Source organism: Episyrphus balteatus, chromosome 1 (assembly GCF_945859705.1).
Source record: "Episyrphus balteatus chromosome 1, idEpiBalt1.1, whole genome shotgun sequence".
NCBI lineage: Eukaryota > Metazoa > Arthropoda > Insecta > Diptera > Syrphidae > Episyrphus > Episyrphus balteatus.
This window is the reverse complement of record NC_079134.1, coordinates 106,529,136-106,549,500: the sequence shown is the minus strand read 5'-3', so window position 1 is coordinate 106,549,500 and position 20,365 is coordinate 106,529,136. Positions and strand designations below refer to the sequence as shown.

Here is a 20,365-nt window from a genome sequence, read left to right as displayed (position 1 = left end):
AATATGGATTTTAGCAATACGGATATAAACCCATGAAAGTGCTCCAAATAAGTACTTTAAAAGTACAAGTTTCAGTGTTTTTTCTGTAGGTAAAAAAGTACTGGAAAATGTACATCAGAATCACTTCCAGAAGTGCTTCGCTGATGCACTTTTGAAGTACATTTGTCTGTACTATTAATGGAGGGCAAATTTATTTCATCTTGCATGCAAGAAAGAGATAGCTGCTTCACGTATTCTTATATACAGAAAGTATATAACTGAGTTTTTTCCCGAGCTCCTATCTTTTTTCAGTGGAAAAGAAGTACTTCTTTTACGTACATATTTCACCGGTTTTTTCTGTAGTTCTACGATTGCTGGGCGAGATAATCTCAAATATGTTTGCAAGCTTCTTTAAAGAAGCTTTCGAAGATTCAAACTCAGAGAACCCTTCTTACATTTCTTCTGCTGAGGTGAATTTCCCTCACTTAAATTCTATTAATTTTGAAATAAACGAAGATACAGTAGCACAAAGTATATTAAAACAGTTTGACTCAATTGTATGTAATGTACTTACCTTTCATTGTACATCAATTTATTTATGATCAACAACATGGATTCGTTAAAAAAAGTCTACCATCACTAATTTATTTAACTTCACGTCCTTTTGTTTAGATATTTTTGAAAACGTGGGCAAGTCGATTGTGTGTTCACTGACTTTAGTAAAGCCTTTGACAAGCTGTGCCATAAAACATTCATATTAAAATTAAGCAATTTTGGATTTAATAATAGTTTTTTAAATTGGTTATCCTCGTATTTAAAAAATAGGCTTTACAGGGGCCCTATTTCGTATTACGAAACGAAAGGCAAAACAACGATACCCAGGACAACGATAGTCACGACATAGAGCGATTTCGTACAACGATAATGCATGGTTGAAAATATTGCCAGATAAAAATGAAAAAACAATTTTTTTTTCAAGCGTACCAACAACATCTTCAGTGGCAAAAAAAATTTCCTTTACTTTTCTTGTCCTATTTAATAGCATTTTCTATTCAAAAACATAATAAAATTGAATTGATTTTGACTATTTATTTTATAAATTTTAAAGGAGAAAGTCATCTTTCCGAGAACTTTATCTCTGCCATTGCAAATTGGCCATGGAGATTGAGATCAATTGTTTGTTTTATTGTGTTGTGGTGCTTTAATAAATAATAAAAAATTTACTTCTTCGTTTTAATAATTGAGTATGTTTATATATTTGTTATTTCATTGCAATCAGTGGAAATAAAATTGGCTTCGAAGTTTGGCAATTTTTTTTTTTTTTTTACCAAACTATAGGGAAATGACAGTCGTAAGCATTAACGAGTAACGTTGAAATCTAACTGCTAATCGCATTTGAACAAGAACGAAGTAGCTTCAACGATAATCGTTTTACAAAATAGGGCCCCAGTGTAGTATTTCGTAATATGTGTTCGAACCAATTTGTTGTCAATTCAGGCGTTCCTCAGGGTAGCCATTTAGGCCCAATTTTATTTATTTTTCTTTATAAATGACTTGGTTTCGATCATTAAAAATTCGTCCGTCCTTATTTATGCTGATGACATTAAGCTTTTCAAAAGTTTTAAATGTACTTCTGACTCTTTACTATTACATGAAGACTTAATTTTATTTAGGGAATGGTGCAAAAAAAATCGTCTTGTTCTTAATGTCGACAAGTGTAAAACTATGAATTTTACACGCAAAAAAGTCCCGTTTGTTTTTAAATATTCGTTTGATTCATGTCACTTAAGTAAAGTCCCCGTGTTTTCAGACTTAGGAGTTTTTCTTGATCCTGAGCTAACATTTATAGATCAATTAAACTATATTATTAAAAAAGGTAATAAAATGCTAGGATTTATAAAGAGATTTGGTCGCGATTTCCGCGACCCTTATGTTCTAAAACTGCTCTTTGTGTCTTTTGTACGACTAACACTCGAATATAGCTGCGTTGTGTGGTCACTTTACTATGCCACTCATATAACAAGACTTGAAGCAATTCAGAGAAGGTTTTCGCGTTTCTGTCTTCGTTTTCTTCCTTGGTCACATGATAATTTACTTCCCCCTTACTCTCAAAGACTCAAATTAATTAATCTTCCTTCACTTACTGACGATAGAAAGTATTTGCAATTTTGTTTTATTGTTGGAATTATTAATGGGTCAATATCATCCCCATCGGTTCTAAGTCATTAAGCATTAAGTTCAAAACTATGTTTTTCAATAGCTTAGAGTAATTAATTTAGATTTTAACTTTTAAGTATTATGTATATATGTATACCTAAGTATATTCACGTTAGTATTCAACGAATTGAAATAAATAAATAAATAAATAGAATTGAACACACCAACTTTTAAGATAACTTGCCGAAACATCGTACTGCATTTTTTTTTACACTACGGTTCATTGAATTAGAGTCATGTCAATTTTTTATTACTTAGTTGGGCAAAAAAGTAATATTTACTTTAAAACTGATGCAGCTGAGTTAAAATTTTTGAATGCATTTGGAAGCAGGGTTATTCAAGGTTCCGTAACAAAAGAAAAAAATGAGAAAAATTAAGATTTGTGGTCACGGCACATGAAAAACCGTCACAGCGCACATAGGGGTATTTGCCAATTTTACGCGGACAAAATTATTTTTCCGGTTTATCTTCATCAACAAGGTAAAAGCTTGTATTTAGTACTGGAATAAAGTGTTTTAAGTGTTGATTTCAATGAAAACATTTTTCTTCCTAAACCACTTTTTGATCAAAGAAAAAAGTGTCAAGATTGGATCCCAATTGTTTGTTAAATCACTTATAAATGGAGTTCTATTTATGGTATCGCCAAGATAAAGGTCTTAAAATCTAGGAAAAATCATAAGGATTCAGATTCTGTAACTCAAGAAGTTGAATCTTAAAAAAAAAACTTAAAATTTGGATGCTGAATACAAGGTAACCATTTTTCAAAACCTAAAATCTTTAAGAAGGGCAAATGTGTCGAAGTTGCACTTAGTTGCACATTTTTTTTACAGATTCAATTAGATAAGAGTTTAACCTTTAGAAAACATTTAATATTATCACACAATAATGTGAAATTGTATAACTTATCTCCTTACCAACACAGAAATTTAGTTTTTTTACGATTAATTTCTATTGAGATTCAACATATCACACAACATATACAACATTTAGATACAACATCTAGTAGACAGTTTCGTATCTCCTTATCAATATTCCATAAAAACTTTTTTTCAACATCCACTTGAAAAAAAGTACTTACTTAAGCACAGTCGCTAAATTACAAAAAAAATTAATTTTATCTTTGGGCTGAAAACTTTATACTCTAGACCGCTGCTGTTAGTCACCTGAAGGGATAATCAATTTTAAAACTATAAGAAAATGCTAAGCAAGTTATCTACTTTTAGTAGGATTTTGATTTTTTTACGTTTGGACCAGTTTAAAATTTTGTGTTTTGTCCGCCTAAATTGACTAAATACCCCTATGTGCAGCGTGACCATTTTTTCGAATGCCCATAACTCACAAAATATATGGCTGCGATTTTTTTTATTATTTTTCTGATAACTGTCACCACCTACCCTATCTATCATTTTCGTTTCGACGTTGACTTTTGGGACACCCTGTATACATTTTCATTTGACTCATACAATGGACACGTTCAAACACTTATCGGATAGGCTATCTGGAATACCCGTATCTGGAATATCTTTTTAAACGAAAATCTATTTCGATAGCTTGCCCAAGCAACTACAAAAACATATGTAAATATTGAGAGGGGAAGTTTTTTTTTCTTTTGAGCAAATTACATTTTTTTTATTGTTGGATAGTACTTGTGCAATCGATTTGACTTTATTTTATTTTTAAGCTAAATAATCACGCGAAAAGCAATCAAAATTAAAAAGGCCATAAATGTTTATCAGCTGATCACTCGAATACCTGAGGTATACCAGAAATTCTCGGATATCTTCAAATTATTTTTTGACAAAAAATAGTTCGTTTCTTTGCTAATTGAATCATTTATTTGCAAAACATGATAAGTCCACTTTTTTTCAAAATTCGTTTTTTTGACTAAATTTGTACTCCAGGGATAACCACGTCTGTCTTTAAAATATCAACTATCTACTCCATCTATATCCGATTTAACAGCTACGCGAAATATTTTTTTAGCATCAAAAACAGAATAAGTCCCGGACTTATCATCTTTTGAAAATAAACAACAGCTTCTTTTTATGTAAATGGTATATTAGATTAATGGCTGAAAATCTTAAGTTTAAAGCTACTTTAAAGTTAAATTAGCAGTCCGGACATTGTATTTTATTCTCAAATACAATTGTTTGATAGACTGGGGCTAAAAGCAAAATTGCATATCCATTTAAAAACTAATTTCACATCCGTTTATTTTCAAAGTATGATAAGTCCAAAAGCGTTTTTATTTTTTATCTTTTGAGCTATCGCTCCAAAAATTAAAAACGAAACGGTATTTTGTAGCTAGGCAAGAGTTCTACAGAACATATTTTTTATAAATTTTTCTACGCATATCAAAAGAAAATAGAACGTTTTTTTCTTCTCCTGAAAAATTTAAAATCATGGACTTATCATATTTTGCAAATAAATGATTCAATTATTAACATTGTTTACAACAACAAAAACCTATCCGATAGCTGTTTGAACGTACTAAATGTTCTTATGGTACGTACCAGTGATCTCCTTTTGGTTGTTCCTAGGCTGCATAGTTGTAAAAGAATCTTTTTTTAATGTAATCTTTAATGACTTCAATCAAAAGATTGCATTCATTGACTTACACTTGACTGCCAAGGAATGGAAAATTGCAAAAATAATGCAAAAACTGCACGCATTCCCAAAAGATTGCCATCATTTGAATGCAGTCAATTGATTGGTAAAAAAAAAGATTGCAATCATTTCACGAAAAATGATTGGTGATTGCAAAATTTTAAATCTAAGTCTAAGTGAATGAATGCAATTTTTATTTAGAATTGTGTAAATGAATTTCAAAGACTGCATTCACAAAAGATTGCATTCTTTTACAACCTTGCTAGGCTTTTGCTTTCCACACGAAGAGAACCACACCCTCGACACAACAATTATTTAATTTATTTTAACGAAAAACTTTTATTTTAACGTTTTTTTCGTCAAATGTGTTGCACGCGAATTGAATGCTCATGATAAGGGCAATTTTTCGAGCATGAATTTTTTTTCTGGTGAAACTCAAAATAAGGGAAAAGAAAAAGGGGATTTTTCGGGTGGAATGACGTTCGGGCGAAACTCCCGATAAGGCTGTATAAGTCAATGGTCGAAAGATATTTTTTAGAAAGCTTCAGACTTATAACCCTACCAGCTGATTTAATGCCACAGAAATAGTCGCTTTGCCCCAGTGTGACTGTAGTATGTAGTCGTACCTGGGCGAAACGCTTTATAAATTTTTGGAGTTGAGGTCACTTGAACTTATAAATTGACTATAGTATGTTTTAAAGTTAAAATTAAATAAGCTCGTGGTTTTTATTTTTTGAGTGTGCTTTATTTATTGATAGGTATTTGGCGACTGACTGTGGGATAGCTAATAGCCCGGTTGACAAATGGCCAGTCCGATCCTGTTTCTTTGTGTACATGTAAACGTTTATAAGCTCGTGGATTCAGTATTCAAATAGTGTAATATTATATAAAACTTTATTGAAAAAAAATCAAGTTTGTTCTTATTGGGAGTATTATGTTTGCAATATAATAATTTAATATTGAAAAATATAGGTATTTAAAGAGTTGCAATTATTTTTTAAACTTAATTTACTGTTATATATTTAATTAAAAGTGATCTGGGTTTAAGATGTGCTTTAAGGACGAATACAAAATATTTTTTTTTAATTCGCTTTCTATTTTTTTTTAAATATTTTTCACGATGGTCAATTTATTGTTGTTTTCTCGCTATGTCATATTGTAAAGCATATAATTTTTATTATTGTTTATATATAATATTATGAACATTACAAATTTTTTTTTTTATTTGATTGGTTTTCATATTTTTTAAATACATAAATCTATATATATTAATTAATATGCCTAAATGCACGTGGGTATAATGTTATCCTCCTTAAGTTTCGACCTTTTTCTTCTCCTTCTTCTTTTTTAAGAATGATGGTGTCCTGAGTCCTTTTTTCTTTTTTTTGTCCTTTTTGGGAGAACCATCTATTGAAATATCCTGGAACAGAAATAGAAATTTTCAATTAAAAGATCGTATACAAGATGGTATTAAAAAAATCGTTATCTCCCTGAAGTTGGCAATATTATCAACTTAGCAAAATTTTACGTTTATGAAAAATTCAAGTAAATATGTGACGGTTTCTTTTAAACTCGGTTTAAATCTTTTCAATATCTCTTTTCTTCTCCGAGAAATTAATTTTAAGGTCGTGTGTGAATTGGTTTAAATATTTAGCGGAGTGAAATATTTAAAAGTAATAATATTTGGTAAAAGGGAGGAAAAGAGCGCGATGTATGCAATGCACAAAGTTTTGCCTCTTTTGTAATGGCGGCTCGCGTTTGATTTGACTTTTCCTGCATTTTATATTTTCTAGTCTCTAGTGAAACCAGTTAAACATTGATAGCCAAAGCAACATATAAGTTAAGCAAAAAAAATTTTCCGTGCTCCATTTGGCGAATAAAAATGAAAAATAAAACAATTTAATTTAAAAAAATAAATAATCTTCCCAGTGTTATTTGTGGAAACTATTTTCTCTAAGCAATCTACCACACAAATTCTTTGGCACGCCACAAAAATTGATTTCCACCATCAAAATGCGCTGTTAATTATTTTGCTGTTTACTCGGAAAAGGTTGAAACCACTTCACAGCTTCAGCCTTGTGCATTTAGAAAAAAATTAAAAAAAAGATACAAAAACCACCACCAAAGTACAGAGTATTTTTTTCTTTTTCACTCTTCTCAACTGGCAAGGCCAGAGACGCGCGCCCAGGGATCTTTTTTACTTGCGATATAGGTACTATATATACGGTGACCATATTTCTGAAAGCCAAACCCGGGACGGATAAAAAATTCGTTGGATCGTTTTGAAAATATTGATTTTTCAAAAAAAATTTAAAATATTTTTAAATGAGTTTTCATAGTTTTTCCTTTTTTTGATATTAAGATGTCCTAAACGATTTTATGGGAGCGTTTTTGTTGAAATCATTTAAGTCGCTTACGAAATCAGAAATCAAGAAAATGTTTTAATAATGTCTGTTAATAACTTCTAAAAAAATATTTTTTAGTCAAAATCGGGAGATCTGTTTTTTAAAATTTTTATATAAAAAATGGTTTTGAAATTGTACCTTAAGAAAACTTTTAACATGTCCTTAAAAGTTTTGGAACTTATATGGGTTCTTTACTCTTCCATTATGTTGTTCTTTATTCGAAAACATTTTTTCTGGTGTACTAACCTGACAAACAGAAGCTAGAACTAAATAATTGACGAACATTTAAAAAAAAACTAAAGCCTAAAACTAGAGGCAAAACGAAAATTTTCATACAAAACCAGCACAACGAAATCGTAAACGAAAATTTTTCTTTTCGTTGCACAGTACGCAGCTTAGGCAACGAAATTCTTACCTGTGCTAGAATATATGGAGAGTTTTTAATCGTTTTTTTTTTACTTTGGAGACTTAGAAAATTTTTCGTTTTTGTTCAGCAGCGTACTAGAAAAAATTTAATTTCCAACCACTGTTTTTTTGTTTTCCGTACAAAGTTTTTAAAATATTACAAAAATCAGAGAATGTGCAAATACGGGACAATCACCGGACAAATTACAAAATACGGGACACTTATACGTCCCGGGTTTCTTAAATAAAAACCCGGGACAAGCTGTAGAAATACGGGACAGTCCCGGGTAAACCGGGACGGATGGTCACCGTAACTATATATCAAGTTATGCATTCGTACAAAAAAAAAAAGTTGAGATAGCATTTTTCCATGACATTACGATGGTAGACAATGCCAAAAAAGTGGGTCCTGGAAGTCCGTCTGTCTATCTGTCTGTCTGTCTGTCAGTCTGTCAGTCTGTCAGTAGTCAGTCTGTCAGTCTGTCAGTCTGTCAGTCTGTCAGTCTGTCAGTCTGTCAGTCTGTCAGTCTGTCAGTCTGTCAGTCTGTCAGTCAGTCTGTCAGTCTGTCAGTCTGTCAGTCTGTCAGTCTGTCAGTCTGTCAGTCTGTCAGTCTGTCAGTCTGTCAGTCTGTCAGTCTGTCAGTCTGTCAGTCTGTCAGTCTGTCAGTCTGTCAGTCTGTCAGTCTGTCAGTCTGTCAGTCTGTCAGTCTGTCAGTCTGTCTGTCTGTCTGTATAAGGAGATACAGCCTAAACGGATGGACCGATTAATGTCAAACTTGGTATGTAGCGTTATTTGACGACTCTCCAGAGGGGTTTTTGGAATTAATTTTTTTGGACCAAAAATAACGGTACTTGTCATATATCGATTTTAGTAAAATTGAAATATCTCGAAAACGGCTCCAACGATTTTGTTTAAAAAATTCAAATGTTTTTTTCAAATCCGATTATTTCGGAAACTGCTTATTCGACTTCAACGAAACTTTTTGTGAAGAAGCACTTATATAATTTAAATATAAGCCAAAAATAAAATTTTGAAAAAAATAATTTTTGGATTTTTAAAAAAAATTTGAAAATTGTTTTTTGAAAAATCAAATTTTCGAAAACGGGACATTGAATTTTTTGAAATTTTGTTTTTAGATGTTGATTAATGATTTCTACAAAATGGCATACCAATTTTATTTTAAAGCTTTTTTTCCAAAAAAATATTTATAAAAAATTAGTTTTTTAAAAAACGGCTCTAACGATTTTGAAATTTTTTTTCCTAAAAATGCATGTTAATATATCAATCAAAACTGCAACTTTAACTCTAAGAGCAAGTACGTGCGACCCCAGTCGTGCAATTTATTTATTTATGAAATAGTACTTTTAAAGAACAGATTTCAGTGGTTTTTCTGTAGCTAGAAAAGTACTGGCAAATGTACATCAGAAGCACCTCCAGATGTGCTTCGCTGACGTACTTTTTAAAGTACATTTGTCTGTACTTTTAATGGAGGGGAAATTTATTTCATCTTGCATGTAAGAAAGAGATAGCTGCTTCACGTATTCTTATATACAGAAAGTATATAACTGAGTTTTTTCCCGAGCTCCTATCTTTTTTCAGTGGAAAAGAAGTACCTACTTCTTTTGCGTACATATTTCACCAGTTTTTTCTGTAGTTCTACGTTTGCTGGACAGTTAGTGTTATTCGAAAGTCTATTTTGCCTGAAGTGGTGTATGTTAAAAATTATTTACTTATTCATATTCAATATTTAGAGGATAAGGAGACATTAAACTCTTTACGATAGAAGTCCCAACCTGGACAGTAATTCAACTTCTAACGAATTTGATGCTCTGTCCGACTCCATCCAAAGGATTGTTTCCCTGTATCCTCACACTGAAAACGTCATTACGGGCGATTTCAATGTACACAATTCTTCGTGGCTTCGCTATTTAGGCCAGACAACACCCGAAGGAAGGTATGTTGAGATCTTCGCTGAATTAAACCATCTAACTCAGCTTGTTGACGAGCCAACTCGAATTTCGGACGTTGTGGGCCAAGCTGAAAACACTCTAGACCTGTTTCTTACCTCGGACCCAGATAAATACACTGTTAGTGTATTATCGCCCATAGGCAAGTCAGATTATTGTGTCATATCTGCAAATTTCTCATGTGTCAAAAATCCAGTTAAAGAAAAATAATCAAAGAGAACTGTTTGGCAATACGAGAAAGCCAACTGGGAGGGACTCAACGGTTTCTTTAAAAACTTTAACGGGTCGCTATGCTTCCTCGCTAGTGACGTTGATTCCAGTGCAGATATGATCACAAATTTAATTCTCTCCGGAATGTGAAATTTTATCCCGAATAGGGTTAAAACAATCAAACCGAAAGAGAATGCATGGTTTGACTCAAGCTGCAAAGAGGTTATCAGGATTAAAGAGGTAAGCTTCCGCATGGCAGTTCGCTGCCAACTCTACACTGCCAGATAGTGTCATGACTCCTCCAGTACTTGAGTGTGTAAACGGATCTATGGTACGAATCTTTCGCACTCGTACAGTGGCAAGAGTCCTGAAAGACCTTGACATACACAAATCCGCTGGCCCGGATAGTATCCCTCCCATCGTTCTGAAGAGGTGTTCTTCCACGCTGGCAAAACCACTGCGTAAGCTTTTTCATCTGTCCTACTCTACTGGCCTCGTTCTGAGTCGATGGAAAACCGCATTTGTTCAGCCTGTCCCTAAAAAAGGCGAATCCTCCTCACCCTCCAACTATCGACCGATTGAACTCACGTCCCTTCTTTCCAAGGTCATGGAAACGCTGATTAATTTCCAGCTTAAGAAATATCTCGATGAACGGAAGCTTCTTAATGACCGGCAGTACGGCTTTCGTAGCAATAGGTCCACTGGTGATCTTATGGTATATCTCACCGAACAGTGGAACAAATCTTTGCATCGTTTTGGAGAAAGCAAGATTATTGCACTTGATATTTCAAAGGCATTTGATAGAGTTTGGCATCAAGCTCTCTTATCGAAAATGCATGCATTTGGTATCGATGATTCTCTTCTTTATTGGATTAGAAATTACCTTTCGAGCCGTTCAATACGAGTCGTATTGGATGGTTTCAAGTCTGAAACCCACAAAATAAATGCTGGTGTGCCACAGGGCTCCGTTTTGTCTCCGACTCTCTTCCTCATTTTCATTAATGATCTGCTCTCTGAAACTTCAAATCCATTAAATTGTTTCGCTGATGAAAGTACCCTCAGTTTTTCATATTCGCTTGAGAATTCAAACCCAAGTCTTTCGGATGTGGAACTTCAACGACAAAATATGATAAGCTCATTAAATACTGATCTTGACAGCATTGTTCAATGGGGAATAAGAAATCGTGTAGAATTTAATGCATCAAAAACACAATGCTGCTTACTATCATTAAAACGGAACCTTCCACCCATGCCACTTTCAATAGGTGGCACTTGCATTGAGGAAACTGAAAAACTTTCCATTCTCGGTATGAGTGTAGGTTAGGTTAGGTAGAAATGGCTGTCAGGAAAACAACTGACACACTTAGACCTTATTGGTCCGTTGTGATACCATGATTTTGTGAGGAAATTCCTCACTAATTAAACCAGTTGGAGCTTTTAATAAAGCGGTGAAGGTTGAAGATGTCAGTATTGATTAGTTCACTGGTATCTTCTAAGAAATATTTTTCCAGGTATTTTTTACGTCTACTGGAAAGGGCAGGACATGAGCAGAGAAGATGTTGGATTGTTTCTTCTTCTTCCTCATCAAGGCAACTTCTACAGAAGTCGTTAGAGATTACGCCAAGTCTTATGGCGTGTCTACCTATGAGACAGTGTCCTGTTAAGACACCTATTACAGAGCTGATATGCAATCTGCTCAGAGACAACAAATTTTTTGAACGTTTTGGATCTAGCCTAGGCCAGATCTGCTTGGTCGTTTGGCAAGTTATAATGTTTGACCATCGTATGTTTGTTGCCTCTATAGCTTCTTGCTTCAGCATGAGTTTGCACGTTGCGATTGGTATACCAATATTTGCCTTATTGGGTAAAATTGGTATTAGAGTTCCATTTCTGGCGAGTTCGTCTGCTTCACAGTTTCCCAGAATATCTCTGTGACCCGGCACCCAGAAAAGGTGAATGTTAAACTGTTCTGACATCTCCATGAGAGATGATCGACAGTCGCGGGCAGTAACGGAGTTTGTGGAAACCGAAGCTAACGATTTAAGGGCGGCCTGGCTATCAGAGAAGATGCGGATATCCGATGTAGATATCACGTTTTCTTTGAGCCAAGTCAGTACTTCTTTAATCGCCATTATTTCCGCTTGGAACACGCTGCAGTGATTAGGGAGACGGAAGGAGAGACTAACATTAAGTCTATCGGAGTAAACCCCGCCACCCACTCCGTCATTGGTTTTAGAACCATCTGTGTAGAAATGAATTGAATCATCTCTTAGAAACTCGGAATTGTCCCATTCTGATCTATTTGGGATGGTGACTTCATAATTATTGCCGAAAACCAATTGTGGGGTGGTGTAGTCGGAGTGACTGTGGATTGATCCGAATGAATTCAGAATATTTGTGTGGCCAATAAAGTTATTGGTCCATTGAGAGATGGCTTGGAGTCGAATAGCAGTGCTCGCGGCCACCTGCTTGCTGAATATATCTATGGGTGGAAGATTGAGTAATATATCAAGAGCGGCGGAAGGTGTCGAACGGAGAGCTCCGCTGATGCACATGCAGGCTGAACGTTGGACTTTGCTTAACTTGTCTCGATATGTTACTTTTTCCAGAGCAGTCCACCAAACTGCTACCCCGTAAGTGAGAATAGGTCTGATGACTGCAGTGTATAGCCAATGAGTTATTTTAGGAGATAGTCCCCATTTATTCCCTATAGCTTTTTTGCAAGAAAAGAGTGCCACATGAGTGTAACAAACCACCATCTGTGAAATGAACACATATTCGATGTTGAATATATTACCCCCCTCTGTTTTTCCCTACCATTTTAATGTCCAGAGCTTTAAAACTAATGTGCACCGGTTTCTCCTTTTAAATCCCTCCCTATTTTCCTGAAACTCGCACTGTGTTTAACATATTAAGGGTAATTAACTCCCTTTAGTGCGCGTTAATTATAAAAAAAAAAGATCACACTGACCGGATTATTCCAGATGAAATAACTCCTATACCTTTAAGGCATGGTGAAGTGAACATGAACACTAGGGCGTTCGTTACTCAGTTTTATTTTCGAGAATCAAGTTCCTAAGTGGAAAAACTGTTTCTAAATAATAAAAAAAAAATCCGCTATTTTTTTCAGATTTTTTATTTTGACACTTGATGGCGCCCCAAGAGGGTTAAAGTTTTTTTCTCATTTGAAAAAGTTATGTATGAGGCCATTTTTTTAGATATGGACTTCAATCAAAATTTTTTGATGAGGTTCTTGTCATTAAACAACGTGTCCTGACTAAACAAGGACTGACTATGACTAAGTCAGGACATGCATGTTTTTTTTTTGGGTTGTATTTTATTTTTCACGCTGTTTGTTTAAATTAAATTATCCCACGCCTCTTCCCCCCCCCCCCCCCCCACATACCGCACGCGAAATACCATATAGTAGGTTTTTTTGTGTGATCTTGCTGTTAGTGCAATTAACATTCCTTAACATTCTCGTAATCGGTTAATTTTTGCCACAATCAGTTCTATGAAGAGCTTTATGAAATTGCGGGGTCGTTCTGAGAGAATGGGAACTTACGTTAAAACTAATTTGCTCAAGGAGGGTGGAGCTTTCAATTACATTACATACAATTTGGTGTATGAAAATAACATCGGCAAATTCGCGACGCACATAGGAGTATTTGCAGTAAAAACCTGGTCATAAGTCGATTTTCTGAAAATCAAAATTGACACCAAAAAGTATAGCAAAGATGGGTGCAAAATAAACCTGTGTCAATATGCTGGACTCATTTTTTTGTTTTTCAATCGTGTCTTGTTAAAAAATGAGTTCAAAGTTAACTGTTACACCTCATTTTTATTTGAATTCGAAGTATTTTGGTAGGTGTTATTCTATAGGCGATATCGAAGTGTTGTGATAGAAATCTAAAAAAATTTAAATGGAGAATTCTTCTTCAGTTATTTATTAACGGTATTAATTTTTTGAAAATGTTAGATGGTTTTTTCTATTTTAATTCGGGCTTAGAACTAGTATCTAAAAACTTGATATTTTTGGTAAGTTATTATTTGAACTTAAATGATTTTTTTTTATTTTGGGTGATCTTAATTAAGGTTAGGGAAGGGAGAAAAGAAACTGAGAATTGCGTATTAGGGATGAGGAAAAAATTTTGAGAAAAATAATGTCGACAGCGGAGTACAGGCCGTTAATCAATTTTTTTAGTTTTTGGTAAAAAAATAAAAATAACAAAAACTATGTTTATATTGTATTTTCTTGTAGGAATACTCATTTTAAACAGAAATAATAACAAAAACCACGAAAAATAATTATGGCCAGGTTTTTGATGACAATACTACTATGTGCGACGTTTTTCTAAGGATTGTAAGTTAATGAGTCGCAAACGTTCTTTATACGGGGGCAAGTTGAAATTGTCAATCCACGGAAATCCTGTTAAGGCAAAACGGAGGAATCTACGCTGTACTGCTTCAATTCTCTTGATGTGGACTTGGTGATAAGTTGACCAGACTTGGCTAGCATATTCAAGTAAAGGCCTCACAAACGTGGTATAAAGTGATTTCGCAACGTAAGGATCATAAAACTCTTTAGACAAGCGCTTGACGAAACCTAAAGCAGAATTATCCCTGGATACTATATTATCATAGTGGGATCTAAAGTTAAGTTCATTATCACAAATTACACCCAAATCCTTTGTTATGCCCACATTAACTTACAACCTAACCCACTGTTCCTACTGCATACTAATTATGCAGAATGGCAGTTGTGTGTCACACTTAATGTGACGCAACGCTCAGTGGGCCAAGCCAACTTCCAGAATGCAACTCAGTAGGTCAAAGCTGAGTAATGCATTTTGGAAGTTCTTAAAGAAGTTCCAGGTTGGTCTATGGAACTGCAGAGAGTCCGATTGTAACCATTAAACTAAACGGTTGTTTCAATAAAACGTCATCGAAAGAATACTTTAACATTGGCGCAGCCGGTCCGCGAACCTCGGTTTTTAATCATTTCACCTCGCGAACTAACTAAATTTTTTTTTTGTTTTCTATTTTTTTTTTTTTTCTTCGTAAAAAAAATAATAAAAAAAATAAAGTGTTTTGTATGACGTTTCATACTTACGTGAAGAATACGCACAAATAAAATCAATATCAGGTGGTGTGGAAGAACAGATAAAAATAATTATACATATATTTATATCAGCAGAATACACTACTTAAAGGATAGACTCAAATTGTGTGCAGGTAAGTATTGTATTTTTTTTGTCTCTTTTATAATTTTGCTACAAAATACTAAAATGAGTTGTAAAAAAAATGCTAAAGTTGTTGGATCTTCTTTATTCAATCAACGATCCAAGCAAACAAAGTTTGTAAATTTTAAACAAACATACAACCGGTTGAATGACGACTCCCCCCAGTCCAGTAGACAATTAAATAGGTTCTCAAAGGAATTCATTACATGTGAGTTCTGTGGAAAACAAAACCACACCTATATTAATTGTCAAATACGTTACAGAACATCATTCTGCTACACTTGCAGAACTTTTGAGCATACACAGAATAGTTGTCCCGGCGCACAAAAAACAGTGACGCAAACAACTAAAGTGCCTAAAGTTAAGTGCATGTGGTGTTCTAGGAAGGGGCATTTGGAGGAAAATTGTTTCTCTAAGAGAAAATATTGCAAAGTTAAACGATTAGATGGCCAGTTAAAACCTTTAAACTGCGCCCCGAAAACTTTGCCCTCCAAAATTACAACGCCAAAAAGTCTCTCTTCACAAATGATGATATCATCAAAATTATGCAGTCAAGCACCGCATATGATATCATTCACTAAATCTGAAGACACTTTTGAAATTAATAAATGCAAAGCATTGAACTCAGGCAACGAGAAACGGCAAACACAAAAAAGAATGCAAAACTTCATTCTATAGTGTCAAATTACTTTTCGTTTCCTAAATCAAAACAAAAAATGAAACAGAAAACATATGGGTCAAAATTTAACCTAGGTCAGTTTGATCTATGGTTACTCATTATGAATATTTATTTTGTTTTGATAGAGTGTATTGGGTTAAAATTTTTGTATCTCTGGCGTTTATGTCTAGAAAAGTTTAAACTTCTTTATCGTTCTATCAAGAAGAAGAAAACAAATAAAGAATACTTTAAAAACACTCGTAAGTACAAAGTGTTTATTGAACTGCCGGTGCCATTTGTCAAGGCAAGTAAGATACTCATCCTTGTCGAGAAAGGGGCAGATTCAAAACGTTCAAAATATGGTCAACCAAAACCGAAACTGTCAGGCAACGGAGATTTGGCTAATAAAATAAGATTTGATAGAAAAACAAAAAGAGTAAATAAAAGTAAACACAAAGTTGCTAACAAAAACCCAAACAAGTAATTTCTATTCAAATACTTATATTTTCAAAATTTGCATTTAAAACTTTTTGGTTTGGAATAAATAATAATGAATTCTTTCATTTCAGGAAACATAGAAGTTTTTTTTTTCTCTGATGACAGCTAGCTCAATAAAAAATTGGTAACAAAAATGAAAAGACTTATAAATATATCAATCGTATAATGTTGTAAAACGATTAAAAAAATAAGCTAAAAAAAAATTATTAAAAACCAATTAGAGTCCAAAAAGCAAAGAATTTTAAAATTACCCAAAAATAAACAACAAATTAATTTCTAATAAACATTATGTAAATCTACATATTACAAACATACATATGTATGTTTTTTTTATAATTATATACTAACTTAATTAAAAAAAAAATAAAATACTAAATATTTATGAAACTTAATGCAAGAAGTACACTTAAAAATTATTAAAAAAATAAGGAAAAAATATTATGAAATGTAAAAATAGTATAAATTTGAAAAGAAAGAATATATATATAAAAAAAACAGTATTAAATTTTATAAAAAAAAAAAACATCAAATTCAAATATTAAATTTTTATGAAACTTTAACGTAATAAGTACTAAAAAAAAAAGCAAAAATATTATGAAATGTGAAAATAGTGTAATTAAAAAAAAAAAAAAAATAAAAGTTCCGTATTAAATTTTATAAAAAAAAGATATTAAATAAAAAACTATTAGGTACGTAAACTAGTTCTAAATTTGAAGTGAAATTTTTATATAAAACTAATTTAAAATAATGGTCAAGTTTATGTTTGGGAAAGGTGCTGTGGACTGTACAATGTACATAAAATGTTCTGCCAGTACTAGAGATACAAAATCGAGTTCCAGGTGGGGAGGGGAACCGCCTATTTTTATCTCTGCCTCAAACACACACTATTGCTCACATAAAAGCTACCACATTTAACCACAATGATGTTTCACCCATTCCAGGAAGCTGTAAGATCTAAGGGATATTTTACTCGAATTGAAGTAGTTACAAGCATTAACATACTAGATGGCAAGCTCAGCCGTATTAGTTGAAATGTAGTTTAACTCAAAGCCGAGATTACATGTCGAACTGCACAACAGTCACCTAATAGGCAACAGTGCTGATGTCGGCGATCCCGGTCCTGCTTAAAATACCTTCTGGAAACATTCAACTTCGATAAAATAAATCAATACCCTTCGAAGATGTTTATACTTCAACATCATCAACCCAGAATTGTTGTTATACTTCAATAATAAAAATGTGTTAGAAGCTTAAGCAATTGCATCTTGTGCGAGATGAGATATAGAAATGGCAATTGGTTCTCCCGAGTTGAAGCAGACTGAAGTCAAGGCTAATAATTCAGTACCTACATGGAAACGACAATCATCGACTCCGCAGCAAACCGTTAAACAACACCAAACTTGAACAAACTGACCGAGCAAAAATATAAATTTAAATTAATTCAAAATATTAACTAATTAATTAAATAAAAAAAAAAAAGAAATTTACAGAAAGAGAAATACAAACATGTTAGTTGTATTGAAATTAAAAGATAAAAAAAAGATACAACATAAGCACTGTTAAAAAAAAAAAGATTTTATTTAACCTTTTTTAAATAAACAAAAAAAAAGAATTAATTGTAAATTGTTGTTAGAATTAAGCTGTAATAATACAGTAAAATAAGGAGAAAAAAGGGGTAAATCTCGGAATGAATGTTAGTAGAAATTTTTTTTGCTCAATATCTTCCTTTTGCCATTCTATAACATATCTCAAAAGTCTAGAAAAATCTCATGTCCGCTTGTCGCGATTTCAAGGTCATATCGCGAAATGGAGATTTTCAAAATTAGCAAAAATAGGCTATGGTAGTATATACACATATGATACATGATTTCAAGGTATTTTTTAATGCTGATTCCAAAAAATCTAAAATCAAGACAATCTGACGTCTCTGGAAAAAGTTATACCTGTTTTTCATCTGTCAACTCATATTATTATAACAGTTGCAAACTTACTACCGAAAAACCCTTAAAAGTTATGGTAGATGAACCAAATTTTGCATGAAGATTTTAGAATCCATCATTATTAAAAATCAAAACAATCCCTTTCAAAAAATATATATACCTACGAAATAATGGTATTTTTTGATGGAGGGGCAAATTTTAGAATATGCACTAAAGAAGATTCTTGTTCATCTTAGGAATAAGTGCAAATAGGCTAATTTTTACATTTTAATCTTTGTTTGGATATTCTTTAACTACCCTCAAAAATCTAAAAAAAATCTCATGTCCGCAAGTCCTAATTTTCTTGGTTTGAAAATAAGGTGCAGATTTTAAAAAATTGAGCAAAAAAAATTTCTACTAACATTCATTCCGAGGTTAAACCCTTATTTAACTGGATTATAAGAATTAAATAAAGAAAAACACTCCAGTTCCAGAGACCTGGCTTGAGCTTCCTAAGGGGGGAGGAATGTTATGCCCACATTAACTTACAACCTAACCCACTGTTCCTACTGCATACTAATTATGCAGAATGGCAGTTGTGTGTCACACTTAATGTGACGCAACGCTCAGTGGGCCAAGCCAACTTCCAGAATGCAACTCAGTAGGTCAAAGCTGAGTAATGCATTTTGGAAGTTCTTAAAGAAGTTCCAGGTTGGTCTATGGAACTGCAGAGAGTCCGATTGTAACCATTAAACTAAACGGTTGTTTCAATAAAACGTCATCGAAAGAACTTTAACACCTTAATGGTTATTTCTCTTGAAACAATACATTCATTGATAAAATAGTCACGTGGTGGAGGACGGAGTCGTTTACGGGAATATGTGATTGCTTGGCATTTTTCAACATTAAGATCTAAGTTATTTTTCTGACACCAAACAAAGAAATTGTCTAAATCAATTTGCAAAAGCAAAGGGTAGTTTGACGATGAAATTGTCTCAAAGATTTTCATATCATCTGCGTACGTAGAGAACTTCACAATGCTGAATGACTGATTCTACGTCATTGATTGTCAAAATAAAAATTATAGGGCCTAAATGACTTCCTTGTGGGACGCCCGACTTTGCTGTAAATGGATCTGAGATTGAATAATTTTTACATTTTAATCTTTGTTTGGATATTCTTTAACTACCCTCAAAAATCTAAAAAAATCTCATGTCCGCAAGTCCTAATTTTCTTGGTTTGAAAATAAGGTGCAGATTTTAAAAAATTGGAAAACAACACTTCATATATTTGTGTCAGATCAACATGAATAAGGTGCATTACTTTTCAGGGATGGTCAGGTTGACTTGTTTGTGAGTTTTGTTGGAATTAGTGTTAAAAAATACTTTTAAATCATGTCGCTAATGATGGTATACATATAAAAATTTAAACTTTTCTTATTAATTTTTTAAAATCTGCACCTTATTTTCAAACCAAGAAAATTAGGACTTGCGGACATGAGATTTTTTTAGATTTTTGAGGGTAGTTAAAGAATATCCAAACAAAGATTAAAATGTAAAAATTAGCCTATTTGCACTTATTCCTAAGATGAACAAGAATCTTCTTTAGTGCATATTCTAAAATTTGCCCCTCCATCAAAAAATACCATTATTTCGTAGGTATATATATTTTTTGAAAGGGATTGTTTTGATTTTTAATAATGATGGATTCTAAAATCTTCATGCAAAATTTGGTTCATCTACCATAACTTTTAAGGGTTTTTCGGTAGTAAGTTTGCAACTGTTATAATAATATGAGTTGACAGATGAAAAACAGGTATAACTTTTTCCAGAGACGTCAGATTGTCTTGATTTTAGATTTTTTGGAATCAGCATTAAAAAATACCTTGAAATCATGTATCATATGTGTATATACTAGCATAGCCTATTTTTGCTAATTTTGAAAATCTCCATTTCGCGATATGACCTTGAAATCGCGACAAGCGGACATGAGATTTTTCTAGACTTTTGAGATACGTTATAGAATGGCAAAAGGAAGATATTGAGCAAAAAAAATTTCTACTAACATTCATTCCGAGGTTAAACCCTTATTTAACTGGATTATAAGAATTAAATAAAGAAAAACACTCCAGTTCCAGAGACCTGGCTTGAGCTTCCTAAGGGGGGAGGAATGTTATGCCCACATTAACTTACAACCTAACCCACTGTTCCTACTGCATACTAATTATGCAGAATGGCAGTTGTGTGTCACACTTAA

The 20,365-nt window shown here is 33.1% G+C and overlaps 1 protein-coding gene across 2 annotated transcripts in view; it reads right to left on the bottom strand.

Annotated features, from left to right (window-relative positions):
- Positions 1 to 5,680: 5,680 nt before the first annotated feature.
- LOC129907536 (protein hu-li tai shao) overlaps positions 5,681 to 20,365 on the bottom strand; it is a 229,736-nt gene continuing 215,051 nt past the window's right edge. The window contains exon 12 of one of the 2 annotated variants that reach the window (XM_055983819.1): positions 5,681 to 6,223. In XM_055983819.1, coding sequence (XP_055839794.1) covers positions 6,116 to 6,223 — 108 coding nt within the window. In that variant the 3' untranslated portion in view covers positions 5,681 to 6,115. Of the gene's footprint in view, positions 6,231 to 20,365 lie in introns of both variants that reach the window. The other variant, XM_055983818.1, reaches the window with a different exon arrangement.